Genomic DNA, 19,604 nt, shown 5'->3' with positions numbered 1-19,604 from the left:
TCTAACATCAGCATTTTCATTTAAAATCTATTATAGAAGGACAAATCTTAAATAAATGTGAGATAACTACTAGAGTAAAACAAATTCTTTAGCTCAGAAACTGCAGTCACCGTGCCACATACAGACAAACTGCAAATTACAGTAATTCACACAGTGCCTTAAGTTAAGCTATTTTACTACACATTGTTCTCTTCAGTTTCATCACATTCAGTGATCGTGGGACACATCTATGTTCCTATCTAGAATTTTAGGCAACCATCAGGTATTTGTTATTGTGTGATATCTCATGTACAGAGACGGGGATTCTACACATCTGACTGTACTCTGATAACTGATCTCTTCTGTGGGAACCCAAGAGGGATGTAATAAATGTGTTTGACTTTGAACAGTTCTTTGTAGTTTCTATTGCTGCTACTTGTAGCTTGTAAAATGGGATATTTTCCAAAAACACCTTGCTAAGTCAAGCAACAATAACAGTGCTATGCAACTGATTTTTCAATAAAGCCAAGACATTACAAGGCAAGCATGGCCTGGCAGCAATTTCAGGACCGAATGACAAGTCAGTTAAATGCTGGCTGTGACCACTGTAACTTGGTTCCTGTGATCACCGTTGACATCTGTAAGAAGTGCAGCAGGGTATGATGAGAGACCCTTTTTTGAGCAAGTTAACTTTTTCGATGTGCCCTCAATAGCAGAAAGTTTGCAAGACTGAGCTTGTTTTCAAGGATCAATTAATTAATTTTGAGGAACTAGGGTAACAGCTCACTATCAGAAGAGTGGAAGCATCATATATATATTCACAATTTCACACCAAAATTTTCAGTTTCATTCTGGCCTGTTAAGGTAAGAGGTGAACTAGTGGCACTTCTTTTCTACAAACATATTCATGATATATTATACATGACATTGTATGCTGTACTTAAAAAGGGGAAATAAACATATTTAGTTATCCTCACTATTTCTAGACTTACCCTAGCCCAGTAGCGGAAAGCCAAAACCAAGGGAATAAGGACAGGCTCCAGTTTACCAAGTGCAGCCAGCAAGTCAGTTGTAAGGCAAGCCACATCATTTCTAGCACTTACTTTACATGTCAAACCACTGCAATTATCAAAGAGAAAAAGTTATTGCCTGGTGTATACAGGTGATGCCTGGGGCAGGGGGGAGGTGGGGCATCACATCCACCATAATAAAAACATGCATCAGTGTCTCCATATATGAGAATTTGAACTTTTTAAACAAAAGCTACAGAATATAATGACATTTATTTAGTGTTAACTCATCTGTTGATCTATAACTTACAGAGTTTCATTACAGCTGGAAATATAAAACAGCATTAAGAATTTGCTCTAAGTTCTGCAGTTACTTAATTGTGTAATCTTGAACAACTCAAACTCCATGTGTATCTTCCATATAACAAATAAATACAAACCCCAAGCCTGCTGCATACTAAGAGTTGGTAAGTCCACAAAACAGCTTCTCTAAAACCTTCCCTTTTCCTTCTCAGAATAATTGTGTCTATTCTCTTAGTAGTTATGAGACATTTGCATATTCTACAGTCACAGGAAAAGGTATGCCCACCCTTGTTTTATTTACATCCCCAGGGCTCAGTCACATACCTGTAGCCAGTCAAAGCAACACGGACACCATACAACAATCAAGTTTCATTTTTGAGGTTGCTACATTTTAGGAATTTACTGAAGCTGTCAGATGATGTGTCCTTTCTGGCAATGTGTATCTTATAAAATGTTTTTAAAGCCTTGGATTAAACTGCTAGCAGAATTTTTAAAAATCAACTGAAAATCATTCCACTTTTTCCCTATTTAAAAGGAGAATGGCTGTTTTCAGACTACTGTAACTAATGAGTTCTATGAAGCACAAAAAAAAAAGCTAAGCTTTCTTTCTAGACTGCATTTTTGTGTGAGAGCAATTCTCTTTTAACATGAGCTTTAGCTACAAGTTAGAGCAATACTTCTTGTCAGGAGTGCAGGGAAGCAGCTGCTATCAAGAAGCATGGGAGAAACTGGTATCCCATGAAAACTCTTTTTCAATGACACGTACCTTTTAACATCTTTGCAAAAGACAACAGGAACTTTGGCATGGAAATCTGACTCCACATCTGTGTAGACAGCTAAGCAAGGTGGAAAAAAAAAACCACGTTATATATGAAAGCCTTTTACAGTTTTCCCAACTGTGTCTTTATTATATTTATACTATGCTTTTACAGAACAACTCAAATTAAGTGCTGCATAGTTAACCAGTAAGCAATATTTTGTGGTTACTTTTGATGGTCACTACCAGTATCACACAGCCAGCGGTGGGAGGGGAGAAAAAAGAAAACCCCTTGTCAGGAAACTGGGCTGGCATCTCCTCTAGAACCTTTTTTTCTCTATAACATCCAAAAGACACAAGGTTGAATCTCTGACAAACCATCAGGATAGCCTGAGAAGCTCTTATGGAGCTGACTTCTCAAAAGTTCCTGAAGGATCAAAACTGCAATGCTACTAGTGTTACTTGATTCAAGATGGGCAGATTACTGGGTTAGATATCCTCCTTGTTCTGTCAGGAACTTAAAAGCTTCAAAAGTCTTGTAATAGTTCTCACTGATCTTTATAAGCAAGTGGGAAGGGGCTTTTGGGTTTACTGCTTAGAATTTCTCAAACAAATATTTTTTGACGTGGCATCTACCACTACTAACCTTAAATTCTGGCAATCTGAACTGGACTACATGGGCTGCCATTCTCCCACTGCAGGTTCTCATCTCTCACTCACACAAGCACTGGTATTCATAAAAACCACATGCATAAATACAGCTCAGATACTCCAGTTGAAAACTAATTTATTTTGTAAATTTACAGAAAAATTAAGCATAAAAACAACAGAACAGCAGTTGGAATGTTAATTAAACAGAAATGAGATGCAACTAAAACTCACCACTGTTCTTCAAGATTTCAAGCACCTGTATCAGAACATCTGGCTGACTCATCTAAATTGAAAAAATCAGAGCAGATTACATTATTCAGACTAACCTACTATATTTTACACTGTTTAAAACTACTTAGTAGCAACACTACATTCTCTCACAGAAGTGAAGTCACGTGTCAGTATATATGAAGTCACCTATCTGCACCATGAAGATAGGGACTAGTAAACCTAGTAGCCAGCTTTCTTTTAGTCTACAGCTTTCTTAGTTAATACTTTTGCTCTAGTTCCATATTAACAGAATCCATAAGGTTAAAACAAAATACTTGCAACATACTCTACTTCAATGTCAATATATGCCACTAGAAACTCACAACAGTAAAGAATTTAGTGTCAGTACTTTCCCAAGGGTTTTTGAGGGTTATAATTTTTAAATGTGTTTTCTCCCTAGTAGTCAACTTAAGTGTGTTTAAGAAAAGGTGTAAGTAGTTCAGAGAAAAACTGAAGATTAGCATCACCTTTGAACCTTTGTGAAAAAGTGCATGGTGCACTCCACATGGACTGTTTGAAAAATGGCTCAGTTTTACTTCCTAACTGCAGTATCATTTCAAAATGCTATGTGTAATTATGTACTCCAAAGACATATCTTGAATTAAACAGTAACACATATAGTTAAAAAAAAAAAAAAAGAGCAACTTTAGCAGTTGTGTCTCTAACAACTATGTGCTGAACATGAAACAACAATTTCAGCATTTAAAGGTAAGTGATAGTGCTCTGCAGGGATTTTGTTCTACAGTAATCTGTGAACTGGGATGTGACATCTTCTTGCAAGTGAATAAAACAAAATAGTAAATTGTCACTTTTGGCACCACCTTTCAAAGGAGGGAGTTGAGGCTTACTCAAAAAAACTTGGAAAGAAAGAAAGAAAAAGGCTAGCATAAGACTGGCAAAACTCAACAGAATTCAAGTTATCAATTCTGACTATTCTAATTCCAGTGCTATTCTAATACTGCATGCCCCCCAAGAAGATAAAGGCCATGGGCTAGAAATACATGTCGATGTCCTTGATTTAAATAAACAGTCTGAAGTTAATACAAGATAATATCTACACACCTTAGGGGGGAATTTGATGTCAATGTTAACATCGCTGGTCTTAAAAGCAAACCTAGTTAAACAGGAGCCATACATCCTCAGTGAACAGTCTGGAACAGAGAGAAACAGAATTATTTAACAGGTAGTAAAGAAATTATTCTTTAATGTGTAATGCATACCTTGCTTTAGATACTGTAACTCCCCAGTAGTACTCCCAGGTTAATGAATATTGAACCACTTTCTCACTCCTGAGGGCAACATACATCACAGGAAAGTGGATAATTCAAATAGCTTAATTATCAAATGTCCACAACTTTCCAAGCTGCTTTAAATTATTTTTGCAATGCAGCTTTAGTTCTGGTTTTACTATTTTATACTATTTTAACACAAAATCAACTATGAAATAGTAAAAACTGTCACCATCTCAGTGCAGGATTTTATTTAATAGCTTTGGTTATCTACAGCTTGATCTCACTGCAGCAGTTAGCCAATTATAAAATTCTTCACTGCCTCATACACTTCTGTCAAAAATTTCTTTTTAAGTGCTACAATCTGTTTATTTTCATTAGCAAGTCCTATGCACAGTTGATTATGAAACACCCATAGAGAATGTAACTTCAATGTAAGCCAAGATAAAAAGTATCCACTTAGTGTTCCTGTAGTTAACACAGTTCCTTACCTGCCAAGATGGACAACAGATCTAAACTAACCAGAAATAACTATTCAGTAATAAAATAACTAGAAATGTCTTTGCACTCCATTAACAACTATTTATCCCATAAACAATTTATCCCACTTTATGATATAATTTTTGTAGATTAAAACTTTCCTGTAATATGTATTAGAGCTCCAAAATGTTCATGTCAGCTGAAAATTGAGACTATTCTCAATCCCTTCCAAATCCAACACATTGCTCAAGCAGGGTCACCTAGAGCAGGTTGCTCCAAACTGCATCCAGTTGAGTTTTGAACATCTCCAAGGATGGAGAGTCCACGACAACTCTAGGCAATCTCTGCCAGTGTTCAACTGGCCTCCAAGTGAAGAAGGTTTTCTTGAATTTTTTTCTTAGTATCTTTGTGTCTTGACCAATTCTCTCAAATAGAACCAGAACAAAGTAATTCGTAAAAGAGAAAATAAATCCTATGCATATGCAGCTTCAAACAACCTTTTCTCTATTTTCCAATTCTTATAAACTAGCCCTCTCAAAAAGAATTTTTGTATCATAAACAAAATAATTATAATTTATAACTGTAATTACTTCCAATGGCTCTTCATAATAGTGGGAATTTTTGCACAGTTCTAACATGCGCTCAAGAGAAAACCATGCCAGAACATCCACGGTTTGCTACGCTGTGCATAAATTAATTTTCTCCCAATTTACAACTCAGGAAAACACATTCACTAGAACAAATTGTCAATTACTAGGACAGCCTCCCCCTCCACTACTACTATACCTCCAGGTCAGCTCACCAGTCCTAACAAGTCAGCCAGCTGAGCAACACCTACACTGTAATTTTCATGAGTCTTTATGCAAAAGGAATAATTTCCTTTGCTCTGTCTTATGCTAATCCACTATCAGGGAAAGACACAATAGTGTGTCAGAAGTTTGCAGCAGGGGCCATAAATGGCAGTAGTATAAAGCAAACAGATTAGCAAACCTCCACTCTGCTAGCTCCTGTTTTGTACAGCACCTTATGTTTAAGCATATATTTAATGTTGCTCCTAAAACTAAAACTCATCATCCTGCAGAAAATAACCAACATCTTTCTTATTAGTGTATTTTTTATAGAGCAAAGGGAAAAAAGAAAGTACTTCTAAAATAGAACGAAAGTATAGAATATCAACCTGTTTCAATATAGATTAAATAAAAACTTTGAAAACTTGGGTTTTGTCAATGAGAGTAATACTTTCTTCTGTTCAGATTCACTGGAAAACAAAACACTATTAACATAATGGCAGCATTAGCTCCAAAAATCAGCTCTCAAACACAGCGTGTATTTAACCATAGGTCATGAAGGAAAATCAATGCAAAAAAGCAAATGTCAAAGACTAACTGTTATATTATTTGTACTATTTTATTTTCTAACAGTAGTATAAATTGGATTTGAATGTCCTACTAAAGTAACATACTCTATTTCTGAAGGAGAAGACTACTATTCAACTTATTCAATTTTTAAGAACTCTATTAATGCACTGAACTTTACTGACCAACTGAAGCACAAAAATGGGACTAAGCACTTAAGAATAATTTTTAAAAGTGAGTACTTTGTTTTTAATTAATATAAACTTCAATTTTAAAAAAGGCAGATGAGGTATGATAGAATGATTAAGTAAATATAATATTTTCACCTATTTAAGACAACTCAAGAGACTTTGGGAAGCTATAGCTGATCCCAAAGTACACCCCTCCTCATTTTAGGACCCATAAATATACAGGGGAATAAACACATGTTAAGCAATAACCCATGTTGATTTTAATGGCTTGTTTTAACAAACAGCTACCAATTAGTACCTGCAGATATTTTAAATCACAACTAAGTACTGAAAGTGTCTCACAGGCTTACCAAAAATCACTCATAGTTGAGGACTTTTTTTTTTTTTTTTTTCCATAAAACTGTACTCTATAAAAAACAGAACCAAGCAACTTTTATCTGCCCTGAAAGATGATAGAAAACACTGAAGGACCAAAAAAAAAAAAAAAAACACCACAACACACCCACACATCACATTTCAAACTCCTCATTTCCCTCCCTGCTCAATTTATATTAGTCTAATTCAAAGTGCACCTGAAAAAAAAAAAAATCTCTATTGTAACAGCCACAGATATCCAGTAATGCTAGGCAAGGTATTGGTGGAAAGGCTCGTCAGACTGGAGCTTGACAGAGATCCTCAGGGATGGAGGCTTTAAACACCACGAGGAAATTTCTAATCTTCATTGGAAATCATCACTTTAACGGGGACCAATAGCTTCAATAACTACATACCAGAAAGAAGGAAAAAAAAACACAAACCACAATCATACTCTTCTCTTTATGTAGGTTTGTTAGTTCCTTTTAAATCAACTGCCAATCTGTATTAAAATGCCTGTATATAACAACATTGTGTAATATAAAGATAACTTAACCCCAGACGCATTAATTCACCATTAATGAAGGTATCAACATCTGTGTAAAAATACAGAAAAAGACAAAGTTTCAGCATTCAGAAAATGGAAAATACTATGAATACCTGGTAAAGGCTGTTGGATAATTTTCTCCATCTCGTTTACAATTTCTTGACGAATTCTGAAGTCATCATCTGATATGCCTTGTTCATTTGCTGCCTCAATGAGTGTAAAACTCAGGGCAGCCAACTGTGCAGGAGAGGGAGGTGGGAGGGCACGCAGCTCATTTTCTTCTTGTTTTTCCTGAATAATTGTTGGATGATAAAAGCAAAAACAGCTATTTTAAGAGAAAAAGGTTATCTCACACTATTGCACGATATTAAAACGTGCTGTTTGCTCTGTGTGTTCTTCTATTTACATGGTACCCTGACCAAACACTTTCAAATGTAGGAACTCTGCCCAGCCTCACTGGCAAATGTAATAGTGTGGCTCACAGAAATGACAGTGGATGCTCAGTGTTTAAAAGAGAACATGTTGTTTCACAGCTGGCAACTGGGGAGGAAATCTGCTGCATTACATTCCTGAATCACATTTTCTGTCAGTTCTGAAACAGAATTCATCCAATGAAATGAAAAGCTGTAATTGTTCCTACATAATAGAAGTAACTAAGCTGAGAAAGTTCTCTAGAGTCACACAGATTTTTTCAGAGTGGATTGTATTTGAAGGAAAGAAGTCAGAGGCAGAAAAGTACCCCTAGCTTTAAGAAATTTTAGTAAGATGTTGCCTAAACAGCTGGTGCCAGAAAGTGTTGAGTTTAGTGCAAATTATAATCAATTTAATCCAATGGCAAGGAACACGTCAGATATATCAGGTTATTTGGGAGTCAGTACAACAATCATTTTTTTCACAGATTCATCAACCAAATTAAGTATGTGACTGACAACAGAAACAAATAATAACCAGAAATCATGCACTAAGAAAATACAGTCCAGTATGAAAATCTTTGGTTAGTTCTAGGCTACAACTCTCAACTCCTCTATTCTTATTTGAGTAGATTTATCATAAGGAAAAAACACCAGTTTGGGGTTTTGCTTGAGCAGAGAAGCCACAGCTGCTGCTAACCTTATTTGATGGTCGTGTTTCTCATAGCTGAAGCTGTAAATAGGTGTCTTTTATGAAGTAACACTGAGAGAGTTACATACCCCTCATTATGGAGTGTGGCACACAACACAAAACTATTTGAAGACAAGTGTTAAAAACTGAAACCACTCCCTGTCCTCTAGTATTTAAAGAAACCTCATGTCTCAGTTCTTATCTCCACGCCCAGATGAAAAGCATGGTACAAAAGTGTTTCCATATCAAACATGGGGCTGGTTTCATGCCTTTTTTTTTTTTTTCACTCTCTTTTCCAGACACAACCCCCCCATGATGCAATTTAGCAGACAGTAAGAGAACTAGAATCCTTTACAAATAACAGCTGAACATAAAACAAAAAAGCTTCTTTCTGAGACATAATGAATTTAAAGCACTCAGTTTTCCAGGGGATGGCTTACATGTATGATAGAATTAGAGCATTAATTACTAACAGATGTATGGTAAGTAATACATGGAAATTGGAGTAATTGACTGAATTTTGAGGAATGGTTCTCGGAAGAGTAATTTTAGCCATATGAATCACAAAACCTGACTTAGGGAGGAATTTGTAGCTCTTCATCAGCATTTACAAAAATGGGTTAAAATAAAATCCATGCACCTTTTATTTGGTTTCATGCAGAAAGAAGGTCTTCAAAGGAAAGCAAACAGTAACACCATGTTATCTGATAAGGAAATTTGTTTTTCTCTTTGAAAGCCTTAGAAATGTTTTTCATATTGAGCTTGGATGGGCCTTTGAGCAACCTGATCTACTGGAAGGTGTTCCTGCCCACAGCAGGGCATTTGGAATTAGATGATCTTTAAGGTCCTTTCCAACCCAAACCATTTTATGATTCTATGATAGTAAACACATTCATAAACCCAGGGAGATGATGAGTGACTCAGGAACTGAATCCCTCCCTATTTAAATTCTCCTGTTTCAGTCTCAACATGCTATCCACGCTGCTCACCCATCACAGAAAGGATGTAGATTAAAACTTCACAAGTCAGACAAAAGAGAAAAAACAGAAATAAACAACATCCTCAACTACATCTCCAGTCCTTGAGGGTCTGAAGTGCTGGGGTTAAAACCCCAGCCCCACATGAGGATTGGCATGTGGATGATGTCCACAACCAGGCAAGAAAGACCCTCCTGATTGGTTTTCACCCAGGGTCTGACCAGCCTTGGGTGGGAACTGACCATGAGATCACCACCAGGTGCCCCCACCTTCAGCATTAACTTGGAGGTGGGGCAAGAATCCACCTCTATAAGAGCTGACAGTGGATGTGCTGTGTGGGAGTTCTAGTTAACAAAAGGGCTCCCCAACTCCTCATAGCAAGTGGAGCTCCCAGGTTTGTGGGACAAGATGATGAGTCTCTCTTTGGGAAACTTCTACATAATTGGATTTCTTGTCTGGCTGGTTCCATCTCCCACGGCATGGTTCTGGAGCCAGCTCACTCCCTGCTGCACAGCCTGTAAGTGAGTGTATTGACTTGCTCCTCCCTCCAGTGCTCTGCCATGGTGGGTCATTGGTGTATGATTTGAGAGCAGAGGGAGGGCTTTGGTTGCTGGTTTGCCCATTAATGACAATATCCTTCCTAGCTGGGCAAGCTGTCAGTAGAAAAGGGTGCTGCTACCAACATTATTATTTTTGGAAGAAAGAGAAAAACTTTCTCACAGCAGTTACCTTGCATTCTGCTACTAAAACTATGATGAACTGCTCACTACTCAGACACTAATTCAGAAGCAATAACTAAAAAAATTCTTTCCTCTCTGCCTAGACAGATCATCAAGCCCTTACTCTCAAACAAAAACACAAGCGACAGAATTCTGTGGATCTCTGCTCAGCACAGAAGCTTTCACCTAAATGAGGATGACCAAAGAAAATATACTACATAATAAGTAATCTTTTTTTAAAAAGAAAACAGAAAACATCAAAGTTTTAACTTACCATTATATTTTTCTTGTGGCGTTTTTCTTTAATATGCTTGTGAGCTCCCTGGATGTTTTCAATGTGAACTAAGCAGAGCTTGCATAGATACTGACAGTTGGTGTATTCTGGGGAGCGCTGAGGAAAAAGGGCCATAGATTAAAAGAAAATGTTTCTGCCAATAGTGTCTGAAAAGCTCAACTCTTTGAATAATAAGTTGTATTTAACAATTACGTAACACTTGTCAAGGTGCTTTGCAAACATGAAGTAATCTTCCAAAACACACATCAGACATGGACTTTTACCCATATGACAAGTGGGGAAAGCAAGCAAGGAATGACTTGAATATTACACTCCTCTGTAAATTTTTGTGAGGTAAGATTAAGGCTTAAGAGTTTATGCCTCTTTAGGCTGACCTGCAGGCCAGTAAGCCATTCCCTTGTCAGCTGAAGCTTTTAATAACTATGGATTTATTAAATCTCAGCATCTATCCTCCTTTCTCTGATGAGAAAATGGGAAGTATTCATCATATTATCTACTATACGTGTCATGACAGATGGTGTTGTTGTTTGGCTAGCATGTTCACAGCCTACTGTGCAAGTACTGCATTTTTGTTCTATTAAAAAGGGTGCGGCTGGCCAACGAGGAGGAGAGGCAGTGTCTGACTTCCTAATGACTATAGTCTGGATAAGGTGGGATCCTCTGACAAAGGGTAAGATTATTCCATTTTGATGAATAATTTGGGATGCTCAGAACTGAAGAAACATGCAGAACAAGCATCTTTTTGTACAGACAGGCTGGGAGAGATGGAGTGTGCAAATGGAGAGCTGACACCTGGGAGACCCCTGCAAGAAGCAGTCAAGACCTTGGAGAGGGTGGGGGTGGGCAGAAATCACTTTTCCTAGGGTCCAAGAGAGGACACTGTGGAGTTTATTCAAGCAGGAAACCTCTGCAAATTACTAGACTAAAAGGCAGAAAGGAGCAGCTCTCCAAAGAAGAGGGGACTCCCACTTTATTCTGTCTCGTCCTGCAGTTGTGTTTTCTTGCTCTAATAAAACACAGCTACAGAGATTATAAACCTTTTGATATGCCCACTGCAAAGACAAAAGGGCCTCAACAAAAAGCCTTAGATTTCCTCCAAACTTGTTAGCATTTTTCCAGTAACTGCTATCAGTTATAACTGGGACAGAAGGAAAAAAAAAACCTACTTAATATTTTCATTCTAATACATCAGTATTTACTAAAACTGAAAAGTATACTGATAACACCAGATGTTTGAACAATGACATAACAAGGAATGAACAGAGAACACCCTTTTAAGACAAAGCGGACTACAAATCAGTTAAAAAAATTTGACTTACTATATGGAAACTTAAACCACTGCTAATTTTGGGCAAGTTTTTTCCACTTACTGAGTTTGATCTTTTGGTTTTGAAAAACAAAGAAGAGCCTGATACTCTCCAACTGCACAGTAAATATAAATTTAAAGTAACATGGTCATCAAGTTTTTATTACTAATTGTCTTCATCCTTATTTTCTATGAGACAGATACCTATTAAGATGAAATTAAACATTAATTTGGAAAACAAGATACAGACAGTTACACTTGGCTAGCTTGGAAGATTCATGTATTCAATACCTGATGACTGAAGAAGAATGAAAAAAATTTTACCACTCTTCTAAAACAGAATGAATATTACCCAATTTTTAAAAATTTTATTATTGCTATTTCTTTACAATACCGATCTGCAATATTATGTCAACAGATGCAGCCAGAAAGGTTGAATCATATGTTGCCTTTTATTCTACTTTATTGTAAAGCCTTTTCCAATCATCTAATTATGCTTAACACTGATGAAAAGGACAAGAACTCAGAATAGCAAGATAAAACAAAGCTCCAGACTACTACTTGAGTAAGATAGATGGATCCAAACAAGCCAGGCCTCATGAATTTTGTACATGGATATTCAAAGAACCAGCTTGCTTCAGTCAGTTGTATTTTGAAGAACTCACAGAGCATGGAAAGCTTCCAGATCACTAAGAAACAAACTTAAGCATAGCTTTAAAAGGCAAAAGAAGATGAGCCAAGGAATTAAGAGAGTGGCCAGAATTAGCACTCAAATATACTGTAATAAAATAAGTTATTAATATGCACATAAAACAAGTCATAGGTGAGAAACTGATCTGCTATAAACAAATTCCACTAAAATTTTTAGGGTTGCTTTTTTGAAGATAAAAACGTAAGACTTGAGGAAACAGCAGCAGAAGCTGTCTGTTGAATTTTACAAAGCTTTTGTCACTTGTGATAGTATCAATCTCAAAAGGAGACCATAAATGCTACCTGAATAAACAACAGTAATGTAGGAACAAAACTGCTCAGAAAACTGTCCTCAGAGCATACATGCCCAGACTCATTCTGCACCAGTCTAAAAGCATGTGTCAAGTATTTTTCAGTGAGGGTCCTTCTAGGGTCAGAAATTTTTTTTTTTTTTTTTTTTTAAGACTTAGGAAATGCAATAGAGAGTGTTCTCACTACAAATGCAAAAAGTGCCAAGCTGGGAGAAGTGACTGAAGATACAAAATGACAAAAATCCAGTGATTACAACAAATTAAACTGAATAAATCAGCTGCAACTAAATAATACCAAAACAAAGAATCATGCCTTCTTAGTTATTATGAGCCACAAACAATATAGGGCTGGAAACACCTGATGGGGCCTTTCTTAAGAAAAGGACATGGGGAACATTGCTGGTCAGACTACAAGCCAAATTACTGCTGCTGAAAAAGCAGAGTTCTTAAGCACAAATGCTGTATTTCAGACAGATGAAGTCAGCTCTCCTTTTTATACTTGAGACCTCAGCTGAGATTGCATGTCCAATTTTGGGTACCCGTTACATGGCAGATGCCTGCAGAAAGGCAGCAAGAATGAACCCCTGAGACTGAAGAACAAAGAGTGAGTCTAAAAAGGTAAGACTTCAGGAATGGTAATGATCTTCAAATGTGCAGGAATTTGCAGAAAAAAAAAAAAAGTTTATTTTCCTAGGACAATATATAAGGGACTAAACTGCTGCAAGAGACACTACAGACAATAAGGAAAACTTTTGGGTTACCTATCCTGACTTTGAAATCTGCTTCACTGGAGATAATACGAAGAAGAGTTTAGATGAATGCTTTTAAGGAGTCAGGGCTAGGCTAATACACTGAAGATACCACAAGGTTCCTTTCAACCCTCTATTCCAAGTTCCCAGGTAACCAGACTTTCTCAAAAATCTTGAGTAAATGGAACGAATTGTAAACCTTTAGGTCTGCAGAATTAAAAAGTACTTTTCTAGAAAGGCTACATCTGCCACAAAACAAGTGTTAAATTTCCAATCCATATCATCTGCCACGATGAATGACTCGTCAGCTACTAGGGATAATACCTCAGATCACAAAAGTGATTCATTATAAAGAAGAGAGGCAACAGGCTGCAGTAGAAATATCACCCAACCAGAAAGTATGGTGATGATAATGAAAGAAGACACCCATTTTCTTTTATCTCTAATAAATAACTCAACCTACTTTTTCAAGTCGGGAGATATAATCTCTTTCCAGACTGCTTGTTTCAATCCTAGTTGCTGTTCAGCTGTCAGATTAGATTCATCAATAACAGTGGTGGTTTCTAAGTAATCAGCTTCCAAAGGATGTTCTTTAGTTGATTCAGAATTCTTCATTTTACCTAGAGAAAGAAATATTTTCTTCTGAGTAACTCAAGGAGAGGAAAAGTGAAAGTTAGAGTGCACAGCAGTTAAGAGCATCTCACCAAGGAGCTGAACACAAATTAGAGCTATATTCCATTTTTTTTTTGTCGAAAGGCTGGTCAAAATCACCTTAGACATTAGAATCTTTCCGGTATGTTAACATTTTGGAGAAACTTCAGAGACTAGTCTACTCCTAAGAGTGCTATCAGAAAGAAAAAATAAACCTGGTAAACTAATTTTGTGTTTCAGTCATAACCTCACAGTCTCTGTAAGTTCTTCAAGACAAGGAAAAGGGTTTTTTTTGTTATGCAGAGCACACAAGATCCTGATGCTCTACTATAACAAATAAGAAATATTAGGCTTCAAACTTTTTACCAACACAGCTTCTTAAAGAACAGTCATAGATCGGCCTTGAAGACATTCACCCAAATGATCCTACAGAGTCAGTCATTGGGCATTTCAAGCCCTTGATTCAGGAGGCAGCTGGAGTGACATGTGAACGTGTGGCAACACCCTGGTGCCCACAGGGAGCAACCACCAAGCTCTGGAACGCTGCTGCTCACCAGCACACGGGTCAGCTCCCAAGGGCCTGTTCCTCCACGTGCCTGGGAACTGCTCCCAGCCCACTAATCCCAACAAACATCCGCATCTGAAATTGTTCCTGCAGTTTACACATCAGCAAAAGTAAAGATTATTTGTGTTTTGGGGATTTTTGCTGGTTGTGTTGTTTTGGGTTTTTTCTTTTCTTCTTTCCTTTCAAATGAGATCTGTGCCCCCAAACCAGCCAGGAAGCAAAACTGAACAAATTTTCCAAGTCCTGGTTTCTCAGTGACTGATGGTCACTACAGTATGACGGTGATCTACAAGAGGTGACTGCTCACAGGATGCTGCCATTTCAACTTCACTTTCCTATTACATATTTTTTTTTAGATATCTTAATAAAGTTTAATATTTTCCTAGTATTTCTACAAAAGTAACCGCTGTATGTTGCAATAGTGGGAAATATTTCAAGTAAGGAGGTCTGCACTGGTACATAGTCTTAAAGCAACACTTTACTGGAAAAAAAATGCATTCTGAAAAGGAGTGATAAATCCTCCACTAAGAAGTTAACATGAAGTGAGACAAAGCCTGACCCATTTATTTAATTCTGAAATTGAAAAGCATGTGTATTGAACATTCAAAAGGGTAACACCACTGATGGATGGTACAAATTCCAGAGCTCCCTAAATCAAAAAGCCATCTGCCAAAACATAATTTAAATGGTTTTGGTAACAAAGTGCACAACAATCAGAGCAAAAAAAGGTAAATATTTTCCCCCTATCTATTAAAAAAAAACACCACCACTTTTTCTTGCAGATTTTTCTGAAAAGCAGTAATAGCTGGAACTTCCAGTAGCACAGATATTCTCAAGAGCTCCCCTCTCCCAAGACACTATATTTACAAAATTCTCTGAAACCCACGCACACTGAGCATCTTGTAAGGATGTTTAGGTCTCAGGCATGAGAAAAAAAGACATCTATTATCATCATCTCTTATTCTCCAAGTAATATGCTTGTATTAATTATAGTATGTTCTCCCTAGGTGCAATCAGCAACTTACGATATGTGAAAAAAAGTACACAAATAGAAGACTCCAAAGCCCATTTCAGATTTTACCAGAAGGAAACTGAAGAAAGCAGCATTGAATAATACTCACTGAAGTCATCGAGCTTATGTTCCATTTTTCTTTGATCTGAAGCAGTCTTACCAGGTTCACCAGTCTGATCAACACCAGCCTTCAAAGTATGAGTTCCCACTGGATTTTCCAACAGCAGTTTCCCTTTCTGTGCAGCTGCTAAGCTTTCTGTACTGACCCCGTTCCCTGAAACATGGGAGCCTGGAAAGTTTTCTCCCAATGGTTGAGCTTTTGTCTGTTTCAGGTTCTCTGCAGCTGCTGATAAATTAGAAAATTTTTTTGCTTTTCCATGACTTCGATCCTGAACGTTTGACCCCGTATCTTTACTTCCAGGAATACAACTATTAACTTTGCATGATTTATTTTCTCCTTGTTTTTCAGAACAAACATCATTTTGTTTACTTTTTCTGCTGCTATTCCCACTTGGAGAACTTCTCCCGACATCCTTCACGGATTTGTCATTTCTATTATGCTTAAAATTTTGATTATTTGTAACTCTGACTGCTTTGCCCTCCTCACAGACGAGACGGACAGACTTCCTTGGGTCATGATTTCCATTCTTTGAGCTCCTGGCCTCTTCCATTATAGTGAAGACCTGCTTCTCCTGTCTCTTGAGACCACCTGAAGTGCAATTCTTCAGCAATCTGCAGTTGATTTTAAATCCACTGTGCAGGCGAGGATCGTAGCTGATTGTCTACTGCAGAAACAATGATAAACACTTGTAAGATGAAGGAAAAATATCAAACCTTTATGTAGATAACACATTAAAATAAATCTCTCTAAAGGGTAACTATAAATTATTATAGGAAGCATGTTCCTCCCCCCAGGCATAAGTGAATTTTCACAATAGTCAAGAAAATATAGATAATCTTGACTTCTATTTAAAAGAGATGGGGATATGAAGAGATAAATTGCAGAACATGGTAAAAACCACTGAGTGATAAACCTGCCAACAGCTTGCTTTTTTCTTTCCTTCCTATTTTTGGCTTTATGAAAAAACAAGAACCAAGATGTCTGCAACTACACTGGGAAAAAAAATAGTAAGAAGAAAAAATTAACACATCTGAAAAATAGCACTCAATAAAAATACAGCTCAAACTAGTCACTAGAGAAAACTAATTCAGTTTCTAGCAAGCAAGCTCCATTTTCTTAATGGATTTGAAAAAAAGACATTTAGACATATAGCTTCCAGTATTCATAATAAACTCAACCTATCACCTGTATCCACAGATAGGAGAATTGTATGGGTCTGAAATACCCTTAAGTTAACTGCCACCACCTAAATAAGATTTTGCTTAGCCAAAAAAACCCACACATAGTAAATATTTTATTTAGCTGTACATAAACCTTACTTATCTAAAACTCAATCCTTTAGGTGGTATATCATATGAGCGTTATGGTGGAGTCAACTCAAAGACTGTTTTTCCAGTGGAAACCTAAGAATGAACAAATGGATCTGTTTGTGAGGAATTATTCTCACCAATATAGACAACAAAGAGGAAATCTGTAACAGGAACTTGGATTTTTTTTTTTCTATATAACTTTGAGGTAACAATAAAAAAAAAAAAAATCTGAGAATGAAGTATTAGCAATGTAAGAAAATAAATTTTGTTAAACTATAGCAACACAGAGTTTAGAGTTTCACTCTTTCCTGTCCAGCTACACATTTGCTAGGTAAAAGTCTACCTAAAAGACATAGAAAGTTCTGGGTTTTCAGAGAATCCATCAAAATAAGTAGCCTATCATTTAGTGAAAAAAAGGAATAATAGAAGAGTCCATTAATTACAACTATTACAAGTATTACAATGTACTTTTGTACTTAAATAATAAGAACCAGAAGGAAGGAGCAGATTAAAATGTCTGTTAAAAGAAACAACTTTCTGAATATTGTCAGTATGAAGGTCTATTTTTTTCAGACTATATAATGTAGTTACTATCTCTCACTTTAAAGAGATGCAAATCAGAAAATACTTCAGCACACAAAGAACATACTAAAAGTGGTTATCATAAGCTCCCACTGACATAACTGAAAAAATATATTGTCTTTTCAAAATTAAATTCAAACAAATAAACCCCACAAGAATTTTCATTAATTTAATGTTAGTATCACATTCTTTAGTAAAATATAAAACTTGGGGGGAAAAAAAAAAATCTGTAGTTCTAAATTCGTTCCAATGGTTAAGTATTTTATCTCACAAATACATTTAGTTAATATTATAACTTTCTTCTATTAAACACCAATTACACCTCGCTCTTACTCCTAGACCAACAATCAAAAAGATTGAATAGTATTTGCCTTTGGCTTTTAGCAATTCTTATCAGCTCAGCAGCAGGAACTCCTGCCCACTTGGACCAGTCCTGCTTGAGCCCCAGTGTGGTAAGAAGGGTTCAGGGTGCCCACAGATTGGCTAAAGTATTCTAGTCTCTGACTAGCAGTATAAAGCACTGCTCTGCAGACTGCTGAGATGTCACAGCTACACACAGGATGTCACTATTTCTAACCTGGACTCTACTGTGCTTGCTTCATTTTTTTTTAATTTTTTTTTTAATTTTTTTTCATTTTTTTTTTTTTACCCAACCAAAAGATAGAGTAGTTTTTTTCCTCAAATTCTGATCAATTCCTTACATTTCAGTTGCTCAACCCCAAAATGCACACACCCCTCCCCCCCCATCAAGTTCAGTTTCAGTTCTGGTTCATTTCTGACATCCACATCAACCTTCAACTCTGGACTGGAGCATACTGAGGCCATAGTTCACACTCACTGGAAAGCAGCCCGGGTCAGCACCAGTTCTGGCAGGAGCAGTTAACACCTTTCTCCAACCCCAGCTACTTACTCCCACTCCTTTGGCTGCTCCTCCTCTTGTGCAGTGAACAAACCCAGCGAACCAATCCAGCTTAACATAAAGCTGGCACACGGGAGGAGGAGGAGGTGGTGCTGGTAGTAACAAACAACTAGCAGGGTGGGGACAACTTCTCTTGGCACCACTTCCAGCTTAAAGCTACCATGAAACTCCGGCATTGGAGAAGTGGGGCTTTGTTTTGCTCTGCTCTTTGTAAGTGTTAAACTGCTAGGTTCATGTTGTGCAAGAAGGTTTAAAAGAAATCCACACAAAATTCTGCTGTAGGCTCAAATGATTTGATCTTGTCCATTCAATAAGACATAGGGTTACATATTCAAAGATAAAATGTAGCTTGAATCAAATATACAAGTGGGACAGCAAAAAAAAACTAACGAAACTGCTCATAAAAATTATAACCCTGCTAATAAACTGAATACTGTGGTAGCACTGCATATTAAGAGAGTGTAATCACATGCAAGCAGTGAAGGCTAAAAAGCACAGACGTATTCCTGAGAAATATGAATACAGATAGGTCATGAAAATTCATAAGAAAAGAGTATTTTGTAAAAAAAAAAAAAAAAAATTTAAGAGTCCCACAATGAAATTCAGCATCTGAAATGCAAGTGCAGTAACAACGCTGCTGTACCTAGGAAGTGGGGGTTTTGCCTTTTCTTTCTTTTTTCTTTTGCTCTTTAAGACTGAAACAATGTAGCAGGTAAAAAATAATCTAAACTGCCATAACATACTCAACAGTAACCACACCACGATCTCACAAAAAATTGCTAAGTAAACCAACTAATGAAACTTAATGTGAAAATCAAGCAAAAAAAAAAAAAAAAAAGACCACTTCTGAATCCAAGAGTCTCAAAAAGATCCTTCATCCTCTACCAGATACCAGCCATCTACATACAAGAGAGGGAAATGGGAGGAGGGAAAGGAGTGCCTCCAGAAGAAAGGAGTGCCTCCAAAAACAATAACAGGGTTGGAAACAAAACACTACAGTGGAGTGAATCAGGGCTGAGGTGGCATCCTGAAACCTGGATGGGATGGCACATCTTATTCACAAGCTCAGGCTCATACCAAATTGCCAGACCTAGAATCAAAGAATTTTCTCCCAGGCAGCCTGGCAACAAAACCAGAGTTTTTCACCTGCGTCTGCAAAGTGGGGTATGA

The 19,604-nt window shown here is 37.0% G+C and overlaps 1 protein-coding gene across 1 annotated transcript in view; it reads right to left on the bottom strand.

Annotated features, from left to right (window-relative positions):
- The window catches only part of ZCCHC11 (zinc finger, CCHC domain containing 11), a 42,862-nt gene extending 26,582 nt beyond the window's left edge, over positions 1-16,280 (bottom strand). Inside the window, 9 exon segments of the mRNA XM_008948987.1 lie at positions 972-1,098; positions 2,059-2,128; positions 2,932-2,983; positions 4,033-4,121; positions 7,240-7,417; positions 10,198-10,314; positions 13,738-13,772; positions 13,775-13,894; positions 15,612-16,280. Of these exon segments, the coding sequence (XP_008947235.1) occupies positions 972-1,098; positions 2,059-2,128; positions 2,932-2,983; positions 4,033-4,121; positions 7,240-7,417; positions 10,198-10,314; positions 13,738-13,772; positions 13,775-13,894; positions 15,612-16,173 (1,350 nt within the window). The 5' untranslated portion in view covers positions 16,174-16,280.
- Between the last annotated feature and the right edge of the window lie 3,324 nt (positions 16,281-19,604).

Source organism: Merops nubicus, unplaced genomic scaffold, assembly GCF_000691845.1.
Source record: "Merops nubicus isolate BGI_N331 unplaced genomic scaffold, ASM69184v1 scaffold11451, whole genome shotgun sequence".
In the NCBI taxonomy this organism is placed as follows: Eukaryota; Metazoa; Chordata; class Aves; order Coraciiformes; family Meropidae; genus Merops; species Merops nubicus.
Note: the sequence above shows the minus strand (reverse complement) of the source record. Positions and strands in the feature narration are given on the sequence as shown.